General features: G+C 35.0%; 4 protein-coding genes across 7 annotated transcripts; all 4 read left to right on the top strand.

Moving 5' to 3' along the window:
- The first annotated feature begins 128 nt into the window (after positions 1–128).
- On the top strand, positions 129–3979 carry LOC117158806 (mitochondrial basic amino acids transporter). Of its 3 annotated transcripts, XM_033338111.2 has the most exons (4): positions 129–1223; positions 1431–1664; positions 2310–2437; positions 2667–3979. In XM_033338111.2, exons 2-4 carry the CDS (start codon positions 1631–1633, stop codon positions 3681–3683), a joined length of 1179 nt encoding a protein of 392 aa, XP_033194002.1. In that variant the 5' UTR covers positions 129–1223; positions 1431–1630; the 3' UTR covers positions 3684–3979. The 3 variants fall into 3 exon arrangements, with proteins under 3 accessions (XP_033194002.1, XP_076477907.1, XP_033194003.1); XM_076621792.1 differs by lacking the exon at positions 1431–1664; XM_033338112.2 differs by lacking the exons at positions 129–1223; positions 1431–1664 and having other exon boundaries at positions 2310–2529.
- Positions 3980–4110: 131 nt separating this feature from the next.
- Positions 4111–9023, top strand: klhl10 (kelch-like protein 10). Its single transcript, XM_033338108.2, has 8 exons — positions 4111–5303; positions 5379–5694; positions 6017–6469; positions 6582–6751; positions 6890–7059; positions 7144–7302; positions 7380–7584; positions 8005–9023. Exons 1-8 carry the CDS (start codon positions 5077–5079, stop codon positions 8279–8281), a joined length of 1977 nt encoding a protein of 658 aa, XP_033193999.1. The 5' UTR covers positions 4111–5076; the 3' UTR covers positions 8282–9023.
- Positions 9024–9521: 498 nt separating this feature from the next.
- scat (VPS54 subunit of GARP complex scat) lies at positions 9522–16511 on the top strand. 2 transcript variants are annotated; one of them, XM_076621770.1, is made up of 15 exons: positions 9522–9806; positions 10250–10628; positions 10707–10809; positions 10902–11065; positions 11145–11344; positions 11410–11595; positions 11717–11843; positions 11950–12204; positions 12278–12703; positions 12770–13050; positions 13114–13331; positions 13402–13615; positions 13686–14003; positions 16197–16314; positions 16406–16511. In XM_076621770.1, exons 1-13 carry the CDS (start codon positions 9709–9711, stop codon positions 13945–13947), a joined length of 2913 nt encoding a protein of 970 aa, XP_076477885.1. In that variant the 5' UTR covers positions 9522–9708; the 3' UTR covers positions 13948–14003; positions 16197–16314; positions 16406–16511. The 2 variants fall into 2 exon arrangements, with proteins under 2 accessions (XP_076477885.1, XP_033194205.2); XM_033338314.2 differs by lacking the exon at positions 16197–16314.
- LOC117158920 (cytoplasmic dynein 2 light intermediate chain 1) lies at positions 16412–18670 on the top strand. Its single transcript, XM_033338319.2, has 5 exons — positions 16412–16507; positions 16895–17221; positions 17323–17480; positions 17587–17830; positions 18025–18670. Exons 1-5 carry the CDS (start codon positions 16469–16471, stop codon positions 18094–18096), a joined length of 840 nt encoding a protein of 279 aa, XP_033194210.2. The 5' UTR covers positions 16412–16468; the 3' UTR covers positions 18097–18670.
- The last annotated feature ends 463 nt before the right edge of the window (positions 18671–19133 follow it).

The raw sequence follows: 19133 nt of genomic DNA, 5'->3' as shown, positions 1-19133 counted from the left end.
GCTGGTCTGTTTTAATGAGATGCCGCTACAGGTTTATATATGAAATATTCGATCATGAGAATAAAGCAGCGAATAAATACCAATATAACAAAGGTGAATTTTAAACGATCAAAACACACGATGTCTTGCTTGAACAGATTGAAACGTCTCGAGTAATGTCTGTGAGTGATTTAATATCGCTATATTTCGTCACATAATGATTTTCACATAGAGCCCACTTTTCACGATATTGATAGCCCGAGGATGTTCGTGAATCTCTAGAAAATGTAAACGTGCAAAAATGTAACAGCCTAAAGTTAAAGTAAAACGTTTATTTTAATTTTATTGTAATATCAAGAGAATAAAAGACGCAAAAAGATGATAAGTCGGGAGCGTGATCTTTCTAGTCGCATAAAAATGATTTGTAATGATCAGCAATTTGTCGTTGCAATACATACAAGATGAACACTCGGCCATTCGTTTCCATCGACTTTAAAACGCGCGATATATCGCGCAGTAGATATCATCGAGACAACGTGGAGCAGAGAAAGTTACATTCTCTCATTCATTAAAATTTACGAATCGAATCACAATTTCGTAGAAGAAATAGTGTAAAATTAAGCAGTTACGTTCCACAAAATTTACGATAAGGTCGCTCACAGATATATCGTTGTTAAGCGAAATCGGAAAATACAATAAAATGAAAAATTTTCCGAAGCAAATAGCTCTTCTTGAAGCTTCTACCGCTGTTTAACGTCGTTCGTCCATTCTTAATACGATTAATAATAATCAAATCGCGGCAATGTAATCGAGCCCGAGTAACTGTTTACCAAATATGAACGCCAATAGACGCCAACGAACGCCCAAATAATTTGATTGGACGTGCTGTTATCAACGTTTGACCCTCATACTGTGTCTTAGCGATAATAAGTCACGTGGGGATGCGCGAGAGTTATTAACCCTGTCGTAATATAGCGAAGATTTTAATATTGGTAGAGCAACAAAATGATGATAATTCGAGTATGATCTTTGCTCCAAGAAAGGCAAGAAACTCGTTGAAACGTTAGTATCTGTGAAAAATTGTGTTCGATCGCAAGAGCATGGAAGAAACTTGTCTTCTCTCCAAAGATTTCTAGTTAAAATAGAAACGAATTTCCAATTAAGCGAGTCAAAACGCTATAGAGAACGAATCAACACGTACGTTAGTTCGGCCCACTTGAGATGTAGCGATGCTTTACTACTCGGTAAGTGGATATTAGCTTTGTCATTATGGAAATCGCGTTTGTCCGCGTTTCTTCTCGTTTCATCGCTTGAAACGATTCTTCCCGATTAAAATTACACGCTCGTTGTTATCCAAACGAATTTGATTTCGTGACAGGAAATTTGTTCGAAGAAGATTGTATATTTATTTATAAGTTGCGGGAGAATTTTAACGGAAATTCACGTTGCAGGCACGAGTACGACAAAACTGTGATCAATCTTACATGGATTCCACTTATCCGATAGCGAGAACGAGCCGATCTGCGATTTGTATTTGCGTCCATGCTTCCTTAACAAACGTAACGGAAAGATTTTACGAAAATAACAACGTGCAGAATTCACGATCACCTTACGGGTGGAAGAAACGGGTAGAGATAAGCAATAGACGAGAATGGCCCTGGACTTTTTCGCCGGATGCGTGGGAGGTAGATAATTCGCTTCGTTCAATTTCATTTGCATTTTTTCTTAATGCTGCTACAATCTCGAAATTTTTATGTGCCAATCTCACTCTTGTTTCGACGAATAAATTTTTTGTAAGAGACTGGAGACTTTCACGTCCCGAATTATCACATTTAACAACGCGTTTCTAAACTTTTGAGTAGAAATCGCGTGCAAAAGAATTTCTTTTCTTATACGCGATGTCGTCGTTGAATAACGTTAAGCGTGTACAACGAATCTTGCAAACAGACGAAAATCTTTCGAATAAAATGAATATTTACGAGCGACTATAAAATTATAAAAATAATGCCACTAGAGGATAACAAACAATCTACGGTCTTCGATGTACAACGTGTCGAACGATTATAATTCTCGTCGTAAAAACGATCGTTACGATTGCTTTCATTGATAATTTGTTAGCTTTGCGCAGAAGAAAATGTAACGTATGTGATTGAATTTTATCGGCGGATAAAAGCTTGGTGACGGGAGGCGAGAATAAGAATGGCGAACATTTTTATTTTTCTTCCATTTCTTTCACGATTAAAATATCTTCGTTTCGCCGAATAATCTATACAATAACCATAGAATAAAATGTTGCGGGAGAAATACAAGCGTGAAATAATTTGTTTTAGGGTGCGCCGGTATTGTGGTGGGATATCCTTTGGACACGATCAAAGTGCACATGCAAACGCAAGACTATCGCAACCCGAAGTACAAAGGCAACTGGGATTGCTTTCGGACGTTACTCGCAAAAGAATCGGTATTTTATACACACAAATCAAGAAACTAACGATCGAAGGATAGCACTGATCGCAAGAATAGTCAGAGACGAATATTTTTTAATAACATAAAGTGAAGTAAAAACTGTTAACAGCTATTAGCTACTGTTAAGATACGATTGGAATTAATTCTCGTCGTACGATAAATCGATCGATCATCAAATTTTAATACGATTCTCGAGTTCCAATCGATACGACTAATTGTTCTAGGTAGCAGGACTTTACCGGGGTATGTCGTCTCCGCTGGCAGGCGTGGCATTGGTGAACGCCGTGATCTTTGGCGTCTACGGTCAAACCCAAAAATACATACCCGATCCTGCCTCGTTGACCTCCTACTTCGCCGCTGGTGCCTTAGCAGGGATTGTTCAAAGTCCCATTTGCAGTCCCATTGAACTAGCGAAAACACGTATGCAACTGCAAGCCTCCGCCGCTCGATTCTCAGGTCCGCTGCAATGTCTCAAACACGCGTACACGCGCGAAGGATACCGCGGCGTATTCAAAGGCTTGAACGTCACGTTACTCAGAGAAGCTCCAAGTTTCGGTGTCTACTTCCTCGTGTACGAAGCTTTGACCAAAATGCCGGATAACGTTCCTGTTTCGACGCCGCGCATGTTGTTAGCCGGAGGACTGGCTGGCACCGCTTCTTGGGTGATCTCTTATCCTCTGGACGTGATCAAATCCCGAATTCAAGCAGATGGAAATCGTTACGCCGGATTGATCGACTGTGTGAGACAGTCGGTGAAAACGGAAGGATACTCTTGCCTGTACAGGGGACTCAGCTCGACCATCGTCAGGGCGTTTCCAACAAATGCCGTGACGTTCACCGCAGTCATGTGGACTTTCCGACTGTTGGGTCGAGAGAACGTGGAAACGAAGAAAGAAGAAGAACAGATATCGATGGAATCGATCGGCGAGAGTCTGGATATGCGCGAACCCTTCCTGGAACAGTGGAACAATTTTTTAACCAGCGTGTCCAGAAGAATGGCGACTCGTGGATTACCATATTCCACGTTGTCGATGACGTCCACGGACGAGTTGAAGCTAGAGTGGTCCGTCCAGTACAAGGATAACGAGAAATGGACAAAGGAAGGGGTCAAGTACGGGGAACAAACTCGAGGAGACAAATTTGGCAGAGAAGAGGATGAGAAACCGACGACATCCAAGGAGGATGTCGAAAATTCGAAAGAACTTGTTGAGAAGAAAGTGGACAGAACTGTAAGACGCTAAACACGATTTTCTGAGTTTCAGAAATCTTAGAAATGTACTAGTTTTATAAACAAAACTGACGAAAGTACCGATGAAAATATATCGTTGAGAGGTGATATGTGACGTAATTCGACTGACTCTCGAGAATTTATTTTATTTTTATATTCGTGTTATGACTTTGTTTGTTGTTGTTGTTGTTGCCGTCGTCGTTGTTGTTGTTATTGTTGTTGCTGTTGCTGTTGCCGTTATCCAGCAACCATTTTTCTCAAATAATTTTCCTCGAAATAAAGAGCTTCGAACCGCTCCATGAACGTTAACCTTATCGTGTTTAATGGATTTCAACGCGACATTATCTTTGATATATACGTATGAAATTCCAAAAAGCATCAACCTACGACTAAATTCCCGCTATTACATATCTCCGTCTTACATATTTCGCCAAATATCTCTTTTCCATATTCGTGAAATATTTCCTCGGTTGTCGCACATTTATCGAAATCGCGCGCTAACTATTTCCATAAATGAATTAAAAGCCGGTTTACAAGCCCGATCTTCCTACTATAATATAACTATCTTGAATCTTGCCATCAAAGTGCTCATTTGTTAGAAGACAGTCCTAGACTGAACGGCGGACATGTAAGACCTATGTCACAGCCAGAGGCGACATTTACTCTCTTTTAAAATCACACAAAATAGTTTGTATCTGTCTGCCACCCATCTCCTCCGCTCCACTCCGCATCGTTTCCCTTCTTTTTTTTAAATCTTCATCGTACAATTTCTGGTCTTCGAGTCCGTCCGTCCACGTGTCAGAATCATTTTTGACACATACGAAATTGCAACGCGTACAAGTATCAGTCAAAGACATTTTCCACTACAATCGGTACCGAATCGTAACTCGACCGTCGATTACGATCAATAGTATTTGCTCGATCGAGTTTCGAAGAGTAAAAATCGTAAAAATTGCACCGTCTAATCGATAAAAATCATTGCCAAGCACTGGAAACTCTAACCTCTTGGACGATTTGAAAATTAACCAAGTGACCGGTATTCTTCGTTTCACAGGTATGATCACGATTATTCGTTAGTTAATCGATAAAGAAACTAATTCGATTATACGATCAATGACAATTTTAGACGATTCGTAACGAACGAACGAACGGATCAAACGTTCGTCTCGGTAAATTACTTTTCATTTTCGTGAATTACCTTACTTACTTCTATATCAATTGTCTACTATTTAAAAAGAAATACGAAAAGTATTCAAGGGATGGAAATCGTTAATCGTTAAAATAAAAGATACGATTAGAAAATTTTCAAGCGTCGCACGATCGTCGGAACTGGATAAAGTGTTTCTCCACCTTTGTCGTCGCGGATCCTCGAACAGATTCGTGGCCGAATTTTGAGGAAATTTGATATGGATGTAGACTCTAACGACAACAGCAGGGATATCGATTTGCACGAAACCAACACGCAACGACTGATTGCCGAAAGCGGTGGCCGATGTATGAGCACGCAAGCGATGCAATCGCTTTACGACTTCCGACAAAACAACCTTCTCTGCGACGCGGTCTTAAGGCTCGAAGATGGAGGCGTGTTTCCCATTCACCGTGCCATTTTGTCAGCTTGCAGTCCGTATTTTAGGTCTCTATAATTGCACACAATATGCTACCATATTACGTATTATGTATTTTTTAATATCGTATCGATCATTTGTAGAACTTTATTCACAACCACGTTGCACTCGCGCGAGAAAACCGACGTGCTTCTGCCTGGTGTCAGTAGCAATATGATGAATCTGCTTCTCGAATACGCGTACTTGCGTTCCATCAACGTAAATAACGAGAACGTGTGTCAGCTGCTGGTCACCGCCGATTACCTAAATATTCTCGGCGTTCTCGATTTCTGTTGCGAGTATCTCAAACAAAATCTAGCGCCGGAGAATTGCATCAGCATCATGAGGTTCGCAAGGGAACATTTCTGCAAAGGATTGGAAAACAGCGCGTATCGTTACGTTATGAGACATTTTGTACAGGTCATTACGCTTTCGTTACTTTGTTAAGATTCTTCCATAGCGCTTGATAACGCTTTTAACTTTGATAACGTTCACGCGGCCCTTTACCTTTTCCTTTCGACAAATTGACAAACGTCTGCGATCTTTCTCTTGGGAAATAAAATATTTCGTTCTAAAGGAAAAAAGTGTAGCGACGTTACTGGTGAGTCGTATCAAAATTGAATGTCGTCGGTGACATAATAAAATTAGTATTTTATACTCGATCGATTCTTCGGCTTTTTGTCCCTATTGTCCGCGAACTCGGCGTAACAAACAATCACAGCGACGGTTCGATTCGATGCAGGTAGCTCAACGAAGCGAGGAAATTCTCGACTTACCGATCGAAGAGCTAACCGCTCTGATCGGAGCCGACGAACTCAATGTTAAGAGCGAGGACACGGTTTGGGAACTGGTATTAAAATGGATCGACTACGATCCTCAATCTCGAAAAGAATTTATCGTCGATCTGATGAAGAATATTCGCCTTGGCCTCTTGGATACGCAATTTTTTCTCGAAAATGTTAAAGATCATCCGTATGTTACTGGAAACGAAGCCTGTCGACCCATCATTATCGAAACCTTGAAATTCTTGTACGATTTGGAGATTATTACACAAAAGGATGGAGAGGTACCAACGCCGAAAATAGCGCGACCGAGAGTTCCCCATGAAATACTGTTCGCTATAGGTGGATGGAGTGGCAGAAGTCCTACAAATTTCATAGAAACCTACGATACCAGAGCGGATCGATGGGTCAAGGTAGATATTTCATTAAGTTGAAGTAGATTACGCTTTTAAATAACAGTTGTTAGATCGTTTCGCGTTTAACGAGGAAATAATCGTAACTATGTAAAATGATGAAAAAATAAAGGTGGAAGAAGTAGATCCGATCGGACCTCGTGCGTATCATGGAACTGCGGTGGTCGGTTTTAATATTTACGTGATCGGTGGTTTCGACGGTGCAGACTATTTCAACAGTTGTCGTTGCTTCAACGCTGTCACTAAAATATGGAGAGAAGTCGCTCCGATGAACGCTAGAAGGTTACAAAGATCAAATTTGAAAACTAAACTGTATATAAAACGTTCGATTCCCTTCTAACGGATGTGTTCGATCGTGAAATTTTGTCAAAAATTTCCACACGATGAATATCTTCTCGAACAAATTATCTGAAATCTTAGGTGTTACGTTAGCGTTGCCGTACTCAACGATCTAATTTACGCGATGGGAGGATACGACGGATATTATCGACAAAGCACCGCGGAACGTTACAACTATAAGACGAACCAATGGTCCTTGATAGCACCCATGAATTGTCAAAGATCGGATGCCAGTGCAACTACTTTGAATGGTACGACTCCGTCTTAATCGCTTTCTTTCTGCCCTATACATACATAGCTAATCTAACTAATACTAACTTTCGCTGCTAATATAGACAAAATTTACATCACGGGCGGTTTCAATGGCCACGAATGTTTAAATTCGGCCGAGGTGTACGATCCAGAAACCAATCAGTGGACTATGATAGCTCCGATGAGATCGCGTAGGAGTGGAGTATCCTGTATAGCTTATCACAACAACGTATACGTTATTGGTAATCATTCAAATCCTTATCAAAAGAATTCTTTTCTGCGCATTTCTTACCGATTGAATGGCAATTCATTTTTCTAGGGGGTTTCAATGGAATATCAAGAATGTGCAGCGGAGAGAAATACAACCCTGCGACGGATATTTGGAGCCCGATCCCTGATATGTACAATTCGCGTAGTAATTTCGCGATCGAAGTGATCGACGACATGATTTTTGCCATTGGTGGATTCAACGGTGTTACCACGATATATCACGTCGAGTGTTACGACGAAAAAACGAACGAGTGGTGAGGATACGAAAATTCTTTTAAATCGTTCTAATCTTGTTTCTCTTCTCTTCGTATATTTGCGTTGAACAGATTTGCCACCATAATCTGTGTAAATGGAATTCTGAACACAAATTATTGCTCTTGATGTACGTTTAAAAAGAAGATATTTTCCTCTGATCACATTTTTTATTTTATTCACGCGCGAATGGATCGCTGCTTCTTCGAAAGTGTCGAACCTTTAAAAAGTGTCGTTATAGATTCTTTCTCGAGAAAATGAGAGGCAGAAAATCGTGTAAAAATAGCGACGACGATGTTACGCTCGTTATGCCCTCTTTACTTTCTATCGTTACAAATTTCTATCGTTAGAAATTCGGAATTTTCATACTATGTATCAAGAGTCTGCTTCGTTCAACTGTCTGATTCGATCGCTTCCTACAGGTACGAAGCAACAGACATGAACGTATATCGTTCAGCGTTATCAGCCTGCGTAATCATGGGTTTACCAAACGTAAACGACTACATTCATAAACACCGTGAACGTTTGATGGAGGAGAAACGACAGAAACTGTTAGCATTGGAAGTTCACCGCAGTCAACATCAACCTCAACAAGATCAAATCCAGCAAAATAGCGAAAATTCTTTCAACAACGAGATACCCACACCACCACCGATGCCTCAAAATACTAGTTCCAGCAACGAGAATCGACAAAATTAACGATAAAGATTTAAGGAAATATTTATAGGACTATAGGTTTTACGGTCAGTCGAACGGACGATAATCGAAGTGATGGAACAACGAATGTTCAAAACGATTTAATTAGCCTACGATTATGTTGGAAGAAAATGCTAACGCGATTGATGGCATCCGTATTAACAAGAGAACGTTTTACAGATTTTATATCTTCAATTTGTTGAGAGTAATGCTGGCAAATGTCGAGGATGAAAAAATCTCATTTTTTTTCGATTTCGAAATGTCTCTTTTAATATAATCGTAGTCTCCTTGCAAATTTCCGGTGGTAGAGTAAATCTTAAACGTGATCCTAAAGATCCTAAAGACGAGAAAATGTAACGATTATGAAAGATTTACACAGCGTAAAATATCCTGTTGTTAACGATAAAAAAAGGGATAGCTTTTTGAAATGGAATTTTAGAATCGATAGCATGCTTGTTAAAACAGGATAATATTTTCAGATTCGTGTTTACCGGAGTTTGTTAACCGACATGTGTTTTATTTTTTTATACGAGACATATTTTTATTGCCTGTTTTTGTGATGCAATTTTTTTACCAGGTTTATTGAACGATTGTATACATACAAACTTTACGAATTATATGTGTGCGTGAGAAAGCCAATTCTAATAAAGAGAAAGGCACGATCTACGATATATATTTTTAAAGTCGATGAAGAATATCGACTAAAACTGCTGAAATGGAACTTTACAACGATCAATAAAAAGACATTAACAAACAAATTACGCAGCTTTTACTTTGTATCGATGTTTCTGTGTTTTTCAAAAATCGTTCATATTGATCGAAACAGCTGTTTCTCTCTTCTTTTTTATCAATTGCTATACAAGTGTTTTTAGATTGTGCTCAAATTAAAAGAATTTGTAATTATAAATAAAATCATATAACGCTTTCGTGATCTATGTAATTCGGACATATACTTTTTCCATATCTCATCAAATTTAAGAACTGGTTTCAAAAAATTAAGTAAACACTTACGTCTGTTACAATATTAGATACCTGTTGTTCAATATGCACACACATATATATGTTTTATATTTCCGTGATTTTTATTCGTTTATATTAAAAAACTCCTTGTAGAACGTAACGCAAACTATCTTGTTTGTAGTTTGTGCGCAAAAATATATTATATATCTGTAACTAATTCTGGGACATTTGGAAGTAGTATATCTAGGAACTTTTCGTTGTTTGTTGGTCAGTATGAATTGTGAAACGTGTTATATTTGTTAAAGAGTAAAGAGCGAGACTATGTTCGACGTGTGTTCGACGCTGAACGATAGGGAATAAGTAGAGTTACGAAGTAGTTGTCAAAAGTTTAATTACCGTTTGCGGACTTCGATGTGCTGTAAATTATACAAATCGGTGACAGAATGGCGAAGTAAAGTTGCAAATGGAAAATGGCGAAAATCGTGAAAGTATCCGAATCGCTACCTACCGTTCTGATTTGTGAATATTGTACTAACCTTACGTTCAAGCAAATAGAAGATTTCATAAGGTGGGTCCACCTGTCCCTGATCTATTTGTCATAAAAAATATCTCGTAAAAAATGGCTCTAGCTTTGGTGCATTTTTAATAACCTGGACAGTACGAATCATTTAAAATTCTCGATAAGTTTTGTACACGTATTGTATCATACTTAACTTGTATCTAAATCGCATGAAAAATTAATTATATCGCTCGCGGATCCGAATATAGATTTTATAAAATAAATTACACACCCAGAAAGTATAATATAGCGACAAATGAACTACTCGGAAACTAAACTGATCAATTTCAATTTCTGAAAACTTTTTAATTTTGATACTTTTTGAAATACACGCGATTAATGTTTAATTTTTCAAACACTAAGCGATTGACCGTAATTTGGTTGATTAGTTTGGCTTCTGTACAACTGAAACGTTAAATGTTATTAACCGCCAGTATGTAATTTGATTTCAGACATTTAAGAGATCAGCATTGTTCTAGGGAAGGAGGTTCGTTTGTGTGCCTTTATGGTTATAATGGAGTATGCACTAGTCTTCCTGTGGAAGGTGTTTCTGACAAAGATTATATAGCACATGCTACTAAGCACGCAACGATGCAACAACAACGTAAAAGCAACGGTCAATTGTCAGAGCCTTCTTCCTCGTGGACTGTGTATTCCGCAGCACAGAATTTACCAGCTGTTTTAAATGATCCTTTCAAAGGAAAACAAAGTAACTTTTTAACTCGTACTTGGGGAGACGGATTCGTAGAGAAAGTCGATATACCTAAAAGTCCCTACCTTCCTGAAATCACGATGCAACATTTTGAATCATATTTAAAGAAAATTACAAGGGTAATTAATACATATGCTTAAAAGTGATATACTTATTCCACCGAAATATAACTAATCTAAAGATCGTCTTTATTACAGAGATACCGAAAACATTCTCGTATGAATTCAAATGCCAATAAATCGACTACGCCTAACGAGTTGTTACAAAATTTCCCAAGTTTAAGAAAAGTTAAATCTTTAGGTAAATATAGTATTTATATAAATATTATAATGAAATAGCGATATTTTTTTTTTTGTTACATGATATAGAATTCTTAAATTGAAAATTTACAGATCAAATGCAATTTGATTTATCTAATATCCCAAAAATCTTCTTGATACCTAATTTGGATCTTTCTCAGAAAGATAATTTTTATGCTGTATTTCCATTTGCCAAAAATGGATTATTAAATGAGGATTCTAATATAGTTCTGAATGTAAAACAAATGCAAGAGAAGGTATACCAGTGATATTAAATATTGCATAAAATACAAGAATTAAAATCAATAATGTATTTTAAATTTGTTTGTGGAATAGCTAAGTCATTATTTAGATATTGTTGAAGTTAGAATAGCAGAGCAAGTTGCTTCCAAATCTCAAGCATTTTTCCATGCTATGACTTCTCACGACGCCCTAATGGAGCAACTTACACAAACTATCACAGTTTTGAAAGCCCTTAGAAAAAATATACACCAAGTTGATAAGCATCTAGTCAATGATTCTTTGGAAATTTTAAGGTGAATTATCAAATTATTTGACGTTTCACGGTATTATATCAATTTTTATTTGGATATATTTCTAGGTTGGAACGAGCGAGATCTAATCGATTATTGGTTCAAGAAAAGCTGAAACTTATGGCTACGGTACACCAAAGTCAACCAATGATACAACTGTTGTTATCTACACCCGATTATGTTGCAGCCTTAGATCTCATTGCTACAACGCAAGAAATACTTTTACAGGAATTGAATGGAGTACATAGTTTTAGGTATATTTATATAAATAAATATTCTGCTAATAACATAAATATATACATGTGCATATATATAGATATATATATATATATTTATATATATATGTCTTATTTACCTTTTTTCTGTCTTGCTTAGACATTTAAGCTCTCAATTGACAGAAATGGAAAAACTTGTTGATAAAATGTTATCTACAGAATTTCAAAGATATGCAACTGCAGATTTAAACAGACCATTAGGCGAGGAAAATACAGTTTTGGATGGTGTAAGTATATGTAAAATTTTTACAAATTTTACATACTTAGTTTGTAGCAAACAAACCTTCATGCATCTCTTCCCAGTGAGATCATTTGTACATCCTCAACGAACAGGATAAACTTGTTTCCATCATTTCTGGTCTCCTGCGGCAAAAACATTTTCAATTTGTGGATACTTACAAAGAGGAAGCTGTAACAACGGTCCGAGCTGTGACAAAACAGAGGGTCATAGAAGCTTTAGCAGCGAGTGATTGTTGCAGTGATCAACAAGCTGCAGCTTTAGAAGTTGGTGGACTTTCCCTCGCGGAAAGATTGACATTACTTCACAATGCTATACAATCTTTAACATTCCTCTTGTTACGAGTTAAGGTATATACTACATCATATTTTGAAAATTATTCTTTAATAAAATATAATCTTTTGACACAATACACATTCCTAGGCTGTTCACGATGTAATGCGAGATACAGTAGACTTAGCGGCAGGCCGAGTACGTGACGGATCATTCGATGATACGATTCCCGATTGCTTATTAACTCAAGCAGAACATTCGCGAGTAACGATAAAACTCAATGATATGATAACTTCGATTTGTGATTATTGTCATGAGCGAATGGGAAATCTGCTTTCTGCAGGTACAAATGATAAAGATAGATTACAAAGCGAAAAAGAGAAACTAAACAATGAAAATTCAAATAATAAACAAGAAGAAAAAGAATATCAAAATTGGAATGATAAATCATCATGGTTGAGCAAAAGGGCAACAACAGCTCAAGTATGTCAACTAGCCAATTTAGTTGAAGAGTTTACAGAAACTTGCGAGAAACTCTGTGGTAAACAATGCACAGGTTTACGATCTGCGTTTAAGGTGTGTGCTGCTTATATATAAATTATATTTTATAACTTATAGTTTCTAATATAATATTTTTTATAGGCACAAGCAGGTAAATTCATTCAAAGATTTCATACTGAGCTTAAGACAAAGCTTACCCTTTTATTAGAATCTGAGCGGTGGAAACAAGCTGATGTACCACCAGAATTTCAGTCATTAGTAACATATGTATATGAAAACAAAGCTTTTCCACCGAATCTATTTAAAGTTGATGATAAAGTCAAGAAGGATAATGTCCAAAACTTCATTATGATAGAAGATGAAAAATATGCCATTGTTGGTACAGCTTTAATGCTTATACAAATGATACACGAATATTGCAGGTAACATTTTAATTCTACATCTATGAATATTTTGTGAAACGCTCAATGAAATTTTATTTTTAGAACTGGCAGTGAACTGATAGCTTTATCAGGAACAATTGGAAGACATTTAGCTGAATTACTGCGGCATTACAATTCACGTTGTTGTCAACTTGTCCTTGGAGCTGGAGCAATGCAAGTTGCTGGTTTAAAGACTATTACTAGTACAATACTTGTATTAGCAGCACGAAGTTTGAAACTAATTTTGTGGTTTATGCCTTATGTTAAATCACACTTTCAAAGTAAGTTGATTCTTACTTAGCATTCAACTTACGTTACGATTATGATATTAATACTAGAATTTTCTTCTAGCGTTTGCAGAACAAAAACCTGGTCGTGGACTTGGTGCATCTAATATAAGCGGTGGCGTTGCATTACTGGATAGCGTTGAAAAAGATATCCGTGCACATGTGAAAGAAATTGAAAGCAAAATTCTTACTATTGTCGACAATCTACTAGGTGGTCAAATATCAAAATGGACTGCAAGACCACCAGTACCATCAAAATCATTTAGAAATATTTCTAGGTAACCATTACACGATTCAATTATTTTATTATAACTATAATTACTATACATCTGAAATTTCGAATTACAGTTATTTAATGAAATTACACGAAGCAGTTTCTGGAATTCTTCCAGCAGTTGAAGTACAAACTCTATATCGTACAGTAAATATATCCTTCAAAGAAAAACTTAGAGAACAATTAGTCAAAATGAATATAGTGAATAACGGTGGTCCACAGCATGGTGTAGTCACATCTGAACTTACATTTTATCTAGAGGCATTACGAAAATTAAAAGTGTTACCAACTAATGAATTAGATGACAATTGGATGAGTGATATATGGACCAGATAACATGCAGAGCGCGTGATATATTGCATAATAGAAGCAATGAAATATTGTAGAAAAAGGTGACTAATCTTTATTACAGTCTTCCTTCACATGCGTTACATCTCAGTGATTATTAACGTTTTGACGGATTTTTAAAAATGTGGCTTGTATTGAAATTATCCATATAAATATGTCTAATTATTTTATTTATAAGGTTGTATGGAATACAAGATTATGGTTTGATAATATTAATATGTGTATGTATATACATATATATAATATATTCTTATATACATATATATATGTATATATATATATATATATGAAGAATTAACAAGCAGCATTTTTATAAAATGCTCTATTCAATATTTTAAAAATATGTGTAAATAATAATCGGTTTTGTTTAAAAAAATATGATATTACTTGTATTGTTTGTTGACATCTCAATACAAATTGTAAGTTAATAAGATTACTAATATTCGATTACACATATTTTGCGTCTCCCAAGTAATCTTATATGCCATAGTGTTCAAATATAAAATTTCATATGTAAGTATGAATAACTACACAAAGAAATCTATACAAATAGTAGAAAATTATTTTCTTCCATACCAATAAGATTAAATATACGAAGTTTATTTGCAATTGAATACAATAGTAAGCATGTCAGAAATTTGTTATTAATGAAATGATTCAAATGAATTGAATTTAGCATGTACGCAAAAGTAAGCATGCAGTAGAAGGACCAAGATAGGTACTAAATTACTTGTTCATTTTTTCCATAACTATTTATGCGTTATTTGGATATCTTTTATTCTTCAAAATTAGAATTTTTTTTAAATATAATATTACAGAATAAGAAATTAGAAATTTATACATTTTGTTAATGAAACGTATCAAGACCTAAAATATGCATAAGAATAATGAAAGATGAAATATGACTGCTTTTATTGCTGTGTTCATTACTCGAACTGATTATAAAGAGTACGTTGACAGATAGATTGCGACAATGATTATTTAAACATTTTTATATATAGCATACTGTTCGCATTAATCTGTTTTTATTGACAGATTATTGAATGACTAATTTCTAAATAGTAAGCATATCTTACTGTTGAACATATTCTTTATTAGAATATATTAATATGGGGATTTTTATCAAAGTTTTTGAAATACCCTGTCTCTCATATTCTTTTTTGCATATGAATGTATATGTATATGCTACAAACGTATATATCATAAAACTACAATTGCAAAAACCTAAGTAATAACTTGCAAAAAGATTAAAAAATACTCCATTTCAAGTAACGTTTAATTTCTTATCACGTGTGTTTATTTCTATTCAAAGATACTGAAAAGAATTATAAATTACAGCTTAATTACATTGTAATGGGGATTTTATAATGGATTGTAAATATTTCTTTCAACCTCATAACCAAAGATAAGGTTACTAATAGCTAATATTCTTCGGTTACTAATAAATTATACAGTTACGATGTGGCAGGCTTATATGACTTTCTGAAATTATGTTTGTTTAGAGTAGTTTTAATTTATTATAAATATCTGGTATATGGTGCATTCCGTTATTAACTTCATCTAGTCCATTTTGTACATAAATAAAGACACTACAATAATTTCTTGTATTTTTCTAATTCATAAACAATTTATTTAAAGAAAAAAGCAAAAGCACTGTGGTATAATAGAGACACCTAAAACAAGTTTCTCTAACAAAAGAAATTTTAAATTAGCAAGAAAGTGACCGCGATTAATTAATGTAAAAAGTAATCTTGTAAATTTAATCGTCGAAACTCGTGATGCCTTGTTGGATATGCATGTAGAAATAAGAAAATATAACTACTTCGATATATAACATATTAAACGTCTTCATTTCGCCAGATAAAAGGAAATCTCGAATTTTATTTATCTATCAATTTTATGAATGAAACATTCCATTGCTCAGTTGCTATAACAACGAAAATCAAAACATTTTCATAACCTATCTAAGTACGGAACGATATAGAAAATATACTTACATCACTGTGCGATTATTATAATATTTGTAAACATTTGTTCGAAATCTTTGGGTCAAAAATAAAATGACAGATCAAAATTCGTATGTATCTATTAATATGTACATATACTGCAAGTTATTAACATTTACGTTAACTTGAAATATTTTAATTATATATTTTTAAAATGTCGAATATTTTGTACATTTATGAACACTAATGCAGACAATGAAAATACATAGATATTACGTGGTTATGTTTTAGCGAACAAAATGTTAGAGATCACGCTTTGCGTCTTTGTTTAGAAGAAGAGCAACACCGTAAGACTAATCCAATTGAAACACATGAACGTTCATTTATCATTGTTGGTAGCAAGAGGGTCGTATGTAATAAATTGATTAAAACTATTAAATAATGATCTATCGATAAAAATTACGTACTTATAATTATGAAGAAGAAATATGTATTCTTAGGGTAAAACTACGATCGTACATCGATTTCTCGAAAAAGATGAGGCACCGAAACCAACTATCGCGATGGATTATTCTTTTGGACGTAAAGCTGGGAAGAGTTTAGTAAGTTTTCATTTATTTTATGATACCATATCATTCAAATAACAAATAAGTATGAAATTAAGTATACAAATTTCGAATAATGTTTAGAGAAAGTTAAAATTAAATTAATTGAATAGAAAATAAATAAGAAATATATCAGTCGTATACGTTACAGCGCAGAAAGTATCATTTATTCGCAAGAATCAGTTAAGAATATTTCATTCACTAAAATATAAATAATCATAGTATATCAATAATTAAAATAACAAATCGAAAATGTATTTAGAAACAGTAGAAATAAAAAAAGACAAAACATGTTATTATGTAACTGTGTACACACGTTACGACGATGACGACAAATATTTAACTGTATCTTTATTTCTTGTTTAATTCTTATTATCGGCGCAGATAAAAAATATCGTGCATGTTTGGGAAGTAGGACATTTAACTTCTTCATTAGTATCAGCCGCAATGACAGGTTCGTCTTTGACTCATTCTCCTCATCATGTCACGGTATTGATTATGTTGGATTTATCGCAACCGGAGATTTTATGGACCACTTTCGAAGAAGCTTTCTCGGTAGTTCGAAATGCAATGAAAATGAGTTATGACGATAAAATAATTCAGGAACTCAAACAACAGCGTATTAAAGAACGAAAAAAAGCAGTGGAAAGAGAAGTCGATCCATTTCCGATGAAACTTTGCCTTATTGGTGGAAAATATGATCAATTTAAGGTATCTTAAGCATATTTTCCAATGTAAAATATATCGTTATAGATGGTTATTAAATTGAAAACTATTACGAAATAATAAATTATCTAACGATTTTGAAATAGGATTTAAGTTTGGATAAAATAGAATTAGTTGGGAAAATATTAAGAGCTACAGCTCACGTTTTAGGCGCAGGACTCTATTATCATTCTGCAAAAGATAAATCTTTATTACGAAGAACTAAAGACTTGTTATCTCACTATGGATTTGGTATTCAATTTTCGTAAGTTTCTATACTGATTATCAAAATAATAGTTATATATTTTGATGTTGCAAAGTTTTGACATTGAATCGATATACTTTGCCTTTTCTTGAAAATTACAAATCAGCGATACCAAGTGCACAGATTTTGCGAAGCCATTAGCGATATCTGCCGGTGCAGACTCCCTCTCGTCGATCGATTTGCAATTTCCTCAAACCAGACCTTCGGCTATCTTAGATACCATCAAACAGATTTACGTTACTCGTATACCGCAAGAGTCAAGAAGCAACGAAATTATTCTGGAGGATCCAAGTAACGACCCCAACTTTAATGAACCGATCATCGACAGATTACGAGCTCAGAGAGAAGAGGTATCACTGAGTAATTTAATTTATACGTTGCAAGGAAGGAGAGAATTTGTTTTTCTTTTTTAATTTTTTTAAGCAGGATTTTTCTCTTCCAAGATTAATATCTTAAATGGCTGTCTATTGCAATCTTATTACGGTCTTTAGCTTAATTTTACTAATACTATTCATCCAAGAAACTGAAAGTAATTTATTTGTAGGAAATCAATATTCTACTTCACGATATGTTGGAAGGACGAATACCTCAAATTCCTATTCCGGATCCATCATAGAATTAGATAACCTGTGTGTCGTCATATGGATTTATCACAAGTACATGTAAAAAGGGGAAGAGATCTTTCGAGCGAAAGAAATCCCCCTAATGCATGTTTGTCACGTACTTGATCTTATTGAGATTGAAAGAAATCTCCGACAAGCGAAAAATTTCAGTTTACCCAGTTTGTATTTAACATGTTACTATCTGAAAATCTTATTTTACTCAAAAGGCTTATTTTACATTTTTACGTTTACATCAACGTAGATATGTACACGTAGAATCTACAAAATCCTGCTTGCGATATTGTGCTCATTCTAGTTCACATGTTAAGCTATACTACAAGAGGCATGAATGCCTACAATGGTAACGTCGATAAGGCTTACGATAAAGTGTATTTATCGCGTTTAAAAAGAGTTATGGTATAGATTCTTGTACAAGTAATCGTACGATGATTCTACTGAGTTTAATGTTCTTGTACGAGCAAAATATTCAAAAATATTAATATTAGTAATCGATGAATCTATTAAATCGATATTTGTAACTAGCTATGTGTATATATATATATCAATTAAAGTACTTTTATTCCTGAATATGCATATTATGGTTTCTAATAAGCGATTATTTTAAAATTCAAATGTTTCGTCGAAGAATGGTCATACGAAATTTTATGAATATACAGAATTACGACGAATGAATCCATTAATAAATTATTCGTCTACTAGATGAAAAATATCTTAAATTCGCCGTAATATTAACACTAATTTAACGACACGGTATTAAAGTTGTTTCACTGGAACTTACTTTCATCGAAATAAAACGACTGATCTTCCTCGAAATCAATCATTCAAATCATACGATTTCGATTCTCCGTAGCGATGAAATTACCCATACTCGTGTCATCGCGCACGCGTCTGTTGTTTCGCCCTTTCCCAACAGCGGTTCACCGTGAAATCGAAGGGAGTATAGGGTATAGCGAGAACGAGAGCGTAGGGGAAAGGTGGGGAGGGTGTCGTCGCACGGTTCCCGATTTCTAGCGGCAGTGGAGTAGTGCGC

Source organism: Bombus vancouverensis, chromosome 9 (genome assembly GCF_051014615.1).
Source record: "Bombus vancouverensis nearcticus chromosome 9, iyBomVanc1_principal, whole genome shotgun sequence".
Classification (NCBI taxonomy): domain Eukaryota; kingdom Metazoa; phylum Arthropoda; class Insecta; order Hymenoptera; family Apidae; genus Bombus; species Bombus vancouverensis.
The sequence above is the reverse complement of the archived record's forward strand: the minus strand, read 5'-3'. Positions and strand labels throughout refer to the sequence as shown.